At 30.2% G+C, this 6669-nt stretch overlaps 1 protein-coding gene across 1 annotated transcript; it reads left to right on the plus strand.

The window, feature by feature from the left end:
* The first annotated feature begins 372 nt into the window (after positions 1-372).
* Positions 373-5262, plus strand: LOC143067866 (homeobox protein Nkx-2.1-like). Its single transcript, XM_076241453.1, has 2 exons — positions 373-841; positions 4100-5262. Exons 1-2 carry the CDS (start codon positions 517-519, stop codon positions 4852-4854), a joined length of 1080 nt encoding a protein of 359 aa, XP_076097568.1. The 5' UTR covers positions 373-516; the 3' UTR covers positions 4855-5262.
* Positions 5263-6669: the final 1407 nt, after the last annotated feature.

The following is a 6669-nucleotide window of genomic DNA, read 5'->3' on the forward strand; positions in this document are numbered from 1 at the left end:
ACTTGACAAAAATCTGCCACGCCTCCAAATCTTGTTAATCAAAGAACAACGGATTATCTTAATTCCAAAAGATTAAGAGTTATTCCTGTTATAAATAATTATTTCACATTTTTATTTAGATATCCATCAAAGATATTTAAGGTTTGAAAATGTTTTATATTTTATGTTAAGATACCCAAAATTAGCGATTAACGATAAAAACAGTGAAAAAATGTAATAATTGAAATTTAATCGAGAATTCAGATTCTGCTTTCTCAGGTAGGGATCACGTGACAGCATATAATCGTAGACCACCCCTTCAATAAAGAGGCGGGCTTTAAACACTTTTTGTCAATAACAGTATATTGTATACGCATGCGTTCTAACTTTTTCAGTCATAATTTGTCAAGATTGAAGGGTCCGCATTGTAGATGATGCTTTTGACCGTCGAGATTGGCCCTTCACGTAACAAAGTATATCTGAAGGACCTAAAAACATCAAGCTGACGCAAAGGAATCACTCTGAATTCGAACGGTGATGTCCCTCAGTCCAAAACACACCACACCGTTTTCAGTAACCGATATATTGTCTCCAATTGAAGATACCTACAGAAGAACCACCATTGAGGCTGCAATACCACCCCTGGCTCCGTATAGGAACCACCATTCACAACATTCTTCATCACAGATGGCAAGCATGAGTGTTCCTGTGTCGAATCCTTACCATACTGGATATGTTCCGCCGCTATCTCATCACACTCCGTCCTTTGCATCACAATATTGTAATGGGACAGACTTCGGACACTATGGAGACCCTAGAAGTACTCCAAACTGGTACAGCAGTAATCCTGATCGCATTGCAAGTAAGTTTGTATATCAAGAGCTTTTCTTTTTCTTCAGTGAAAGTCTTGTTGAGTACTTAAAATACATTTAAGAACACTCTTGGGCAAGTGAAGTGGAACTAAGATTCTCAATATGATGGTTCAAAATATTGTATCCTGCTGGATAACTTTCCAATGTTAGAAAGAATACCAACTTAAACCATTATGGTCTGAAGAATCTTCAATCTCAATCGGCTTTCCCAAAATTGATTTTCGATTTTTTTTAGTGCTTTTAATCATTCTATAACAATTTTTGGCCGCAAAATACTATTTATAAATATATATCAAATATGATTTCATATTAAGTACAGACAAAGTTTGTTCCTTATGATAAGATTGCGACAAAACTTATCAAATGTTTTTATTTTTACTGATAATTCATTAGATACTTAATCGGTTTTAAGAAATGTTTTCAAGTTTTATTTACACTCTTGTTGAAATGATAAATGGAAAAAGATTGACTTGTGTATTCATCTTAAACCGGGGTCAGCTAATTGCAACATGAACGTTTCAAAACGGTATAAATGAAAAACGAGATTGAACATTTTAACTTTATTTTATTTTTTAGTGATCATTTATTTTAGATATAAAAGTTGAAACAAATAATTCTTCATTTGAAAATTTGAAATATTGCTTCACAACATATACAAACATGTAGACTATAACTGTTATCATAAGTTTGGACTATTCTAAGTAAGAAAACCACGGTCTTTCATTTCTTCCAGTTAGTTAATTTAGTAACAATAATATTATTCGAGTATATACACCTCATTTACGTTCAGAGGAAATCTAAATAAACTACATTGACTTAAACAGTCACAAAGCACAGTTCATTCACAGTTAAAATGAAAGAAAATTGTACATGAAATTGATATAAATGGACTGTTTTGACAAGATTATAATTTGAAGTAACAACAACTACTTTGACAGTCGTAATCGGATCTGTAGGATTCAGTTATTGTAAGAAACGCGCATGATCTTGTTTTCTGATATTTATAAAAAGAGTTATATAATTCTATGCTCTTTATTTTACTTCGGTAATATGATAAACAATTTTTTTTGGGGGAAAGTAATATATTGGAGACTATTAGAATATTCTTTTAGCATGTTCACCCTGAAAAGAGTAGAACTTGAAACCATGGCATTATATATCAAATAAACCTTCCCTTTTGAAACTAATCCATAAAACAAGACACTTAAAACGGTACTGGAAATATATGAGTTAGCAATACAGTCATTTGGTAAATTGTCAAAATTAAGTTACTGCTTTTTGCTTGAGTTGTCTGTAGCTGCATGCAATGATTTTTGTAATTAAAGAAAGAAATAAAAAATGCTAAACATTCATTAAAAATTCTAGAAACATTTTATTATTTGATTATGAATGGTTTATGACGATATTCGTTCTCAATTATTTGCAGCATTTTTCAGCAATGATTGCAGTGATTAAAGTTGTAAAATGTGCAAGGAACAAATATCTTTTTATTAATATTCCCTCTATCTTTTATTCTTTATATGTTTTCCATAATTTATTATGAACAATTTACTATATATTTTTAAAAACACATATGTTCGCATTGTGGTTTAAAATTATGAACATCTTATATTTCATGGGACCAATACATATATGCATTATTATGATATGTTCAAACTTTCGTGAAAACAGACATCATTATATTTTATACTTCTGTGTCTGAAATATTATTTATGACAATGTTCTTTATCCGAAGAAAGCGGTACAAATGAATTAAAATAAAATGCAAATTATAAAACACGTTTTCCGAAGTAAGAACTTATGCTATGGAGATTATTTAAAAGGCAGATAAAACAGAAAAATGTTCGCTATGGTCAACATCGTATCAACACGGTCAAGTATGGGATGTAACACAAATATATATATTTTTTATTATTATAATTGTCAAGCATCATAAAAAGTTACTGTAATTTCGCACACCTATGAAATATCTACCCGACTTTATTTTTAAAAAATCAACATAATCAAAGTTTGCTGACATTCTTGAATAAACGTAAATATCATTGAAGAAAAAGGAAAAAAAATAATATTTGAAAACACTTGCAGAATTTACATACTAGCTAAGATAACTATAAATTATATTTACAATATTTCAGACATTAAAAACGTTAGAAACGAACCAAATTTTCACATTACAAGATTTAAATTTACGCTTAACAAATGATATGACAAATAACTTTCTGTAAATTTGGAAGCATGATAAATAATGCACACCAGCATAACCTTTTAAAATAATTATTTGTAAAAATATGATATTTCATTATAATCAATAAATATTGTATGATTAAATAAGTGTGACAAATTTCCTGACAGTATTTGTATGACGAGTTTTATTAGATTATATTCGTGGCTGTGAGGTAGAGAATTATCAGGGTTATTTATTGACACAGTTTATAATGTAATTGATGGTTCTATTGTTGAACTAACGAACAAAATTGCTACCTATTAAGGCGATAATAACAGGGGAATATAACAGTATTTAAACCGTTAGTGGAATGCAATACCTAATTAGTAGTGGCTGAATCAGTTGCTCTATTTATTGTCGGTTTTAACATCAATTTAAATTCTCATGGGTTCATTTCGATTAATTAATCGGATTACAGACAAAAGTGTTTTGTCGAATCAGCGCAGACTCTAATTGACAATATATTGTCTTCATAAAAAAACGTGCCAGAATGCTGTTTAAGATCAAATTACAGATGTCATTGTACAACTTGTAAATAAAAAAATATACTAGGAAATTTATTGATATATTTGACACATTTTTAAAGGACAATTAACAAAGTTTAAATGTAATTAAAATTATTCAACAAATATTCATGAAAGGGGAAAATGATTCAAATAGCATGACTACCTTTTATTCACTTATGGAATAAATATGCGTGTTATAGTTTGAAAACACTTATTGAGGAACTTTTTATTCTAGTTCTAAAATAGATTTATCTAGTGTCATATTTCAGATTGCCCCAAATACATAAGGTTATCTTGTTTGACTACTAAACAAATACCCTTGAAGAATACTGCGTTGTCCTCTAAAAGATATAAACGTAATCTGCCGGACGCTGCATCATATTTAATAGTTTTCAAGGCAAAAATGTAACCGAACCTTCCTAATTTTGACAGCATGATGATGTATTTGTAGCTAAATAAACCATTCTTTATTGTTAGTCTTGTTTTATACTTAAACTTTTTATGTTTGTATTTTTTAGTTTCAAGACTAATGGGAGGACCAAGTTCATGTGCTATGTCACCAATGTCTTCAGGAATGAATCATATGAATATGTCAGCTTTAGGCGGATATGATCACACAAAAGCTGGAATGCAGTTTCCCATTACACAGAGGAGGAAACGTAGAGTTCTATTTTCTCAAGCGCAGGTTTATGAACTAGAAAGGCGTTTTAAACAACAAAAATACCTGTCCGCACCTGAAAGGGAACATTTAGCTAGTATGATAAATCTTACGCCAACTCAAGTGAAGATATGGTTCCAGAATCATCGTTACAAGTACAAAAGAGCATCAAAAGACAAAATTAAAAGTGAACCCGGTTCTCCAGAAAGTTCTCAGGAAGATTCTGCGCCCTCGGAACATTCATCACCTAGTCAAAGTTCTCAACAAAGCCAACACTCTCCGAGGCGAGTTGCTGTACCTGTGCTTGTAAAAGATGGGAAACCATGTTCTAATTCTGGAGATACGCAAACTTCCCACGTGCAACACAATTCTCAATCAAGAATGAGTGCTGGTCACGCCGGTTCCTCGGGATCACACGTTTCACCACAGGTTCCAAATTCTAAAATATTGTCTCAACCGAACTCTTTAGGCTCTGGGACGATGCCTACGCACTGTGTTACAAACTCTTATTCTAGTAGCCATAGTGGACTTAGTCAGGGAATTCATTATCCATCTTCCATTAATGGGAACAGCATGACGTCATCACCTTATATGTTAAATGGCAGAACATGGTAATAAAATACCAAAATTACATTTAATTTGCATTTATTGTTCTGAAAAAGACATGATCAGAGTTAGTTCAGACATAAAATCCATAATCATACATAGTGCATACAGTATGGGACCTAGATCTGGAAGTTTTGGAGTGCCGTCATCTGCAATAAAACTACAGTCATAAAACAATATAACGAACCTGTCTCTCTTAAAACAAATTTATCTTACCGCCATAAATTATAAAGGATTTTATAAACATTGTAAATACAGTTGTAAATATTGACCGATGGTTCGGTGAGAATGGGACATATTTCAACATTTCAAATTTTTACCGGAAGTGTGAAGTGACCCACTACATGCTGGCGCCGTCATCGCGCCCAAAATGTTTACTGTGACAGTTTTAACTGAGTATTAAAATATTCAATTTCAGTGCTATTATTTGTGTTGTATTATCTAACATATATAACGTTGTTTCGTTTGGGTAATATATATACTGGTCAAAATCATTTAAAATGTGGTTTCAACTGTAAACCGCCAAGAAGTATAGTACCCGTTTAGTAGTTGTATTTCCTCAATGACAGGCAATTTTTCAACGATAAAATTTTGTCAGTAGGGAATTGTATTACTTCTGGAGTTTTTTCGAATGAAAAATGTTGTCATTTTAAAACTTTGCCATTTTTTCAGAAAATTGTTTTTTTCAATTCTAAAAGAAAACTCGACTACAACAAAATAAAAGTGGTTGATACCTCTCGTCAATTACTAGGCTAAACTCTGAGTGTTAAAAAAGTTGATATTTTATTTTGTCTGTAAAGTCTTTACTTGCAGACTTTAAAGTAAATTAAGATTTTACATCTGAAGAACATAGGATAAGCTTTAATATTTGAGCGTTTGTATTTTATTAACAATAATTTGTTTTTATCCATTCGATTGATGTTTTTGAGCTTTTTATTTTGCTATTTGATAAGGGACTTTCCGTTTTGAATTTTTCTCCGAGTTCAGTATTTTTGTGATTTAACTTTTTATATGATTCTTTTTTTCATTCTATTTGCGAAAAGTTGTAATATTTAAATGGCAAAATAATGAAATTAAAAAAGTTAAAGAAAAGTCTCGTTAAACTCTTAAACTCGGTGTCTTTTAGTATTTCTGTGTTGTTTAATTGCTTATTCAGTTAACCTTTCAACGCATGTCCTTTTAATAATAATAATAATAATAATAATAATAATACTTAATAATAATAATAATAAAGATTATTACGAGCAAAATTTGGCTTCAAATTTAAACTAATATGACAAAAAATATAACATTAGCACTAGCAATTTTATTATAATAATTTTTTAATATTATGGGTTTAATTATTACTTATATAATTATTTTCATAAATATAGATATATAGTAATAATTATCAGCAGAGTAACGTGTTACCTAAAACTTAATTTCATTTTATAAATAAAAAACAGTAAAATATTTCCGATTTTTAAAATAAACATTGTGTTGTGTGTACACGAGTCAATATAATAGTATACATTTATGAAAAAGGACTGACGCTTTAATACTATGAATGCTTAATTCATGGTCTTTATTGTTTTTATCCCTACAGAATTCTTTCTTTCAGATCAGAATTTTACCTCCTTCTTTCTCTCCTCCGTTTACGATTTCATTTAACATTTTTTTTTTTTATATATGCTTTATTTAAAAAAAAATCTTTATATATTTCACACCACAGTACAAATGAGTTTTTAACATGTAAATAGCAATTCGTAATGTAGAAATAGACCGAAAGTCGAATATTTGAAGGGCAACTAAAAAAAAACCCAAGCATTTTAGTGTTTAATGACG

The sequence above is a fragment of the Mytilus galloprovincialis genome, chromosome 3, assembly GCF_965363235.1.
Source record: "Mytilus galloprovincialis chromosome 3, xbMytGall1.hap1.1, whole genome shotgun sequence".
Classification (NCBI taxonomy): domain Eukaryota; kingdom Metazoa; phylum Mollusca; class Bivalvia; order Mytilida; family Mytilidae; genus Mytilus; species Mytilus galloprovincialis.

Coding starts and splice junctions, on each gene's coding strand:
- LOC143067866 (XM_076241453.1), top strand. CDS start 517: ATGTCCCTCAGTCCAAAACACACCACACCGTTTTCAGTAACCGATATA. Junction 842..4,099: donor TAATCCTGATCGCATTGCAA/GTAAGTTTGTAT, acceptor TGTATTTTTTAG/TTTCAAGACTAATGGGAGGA.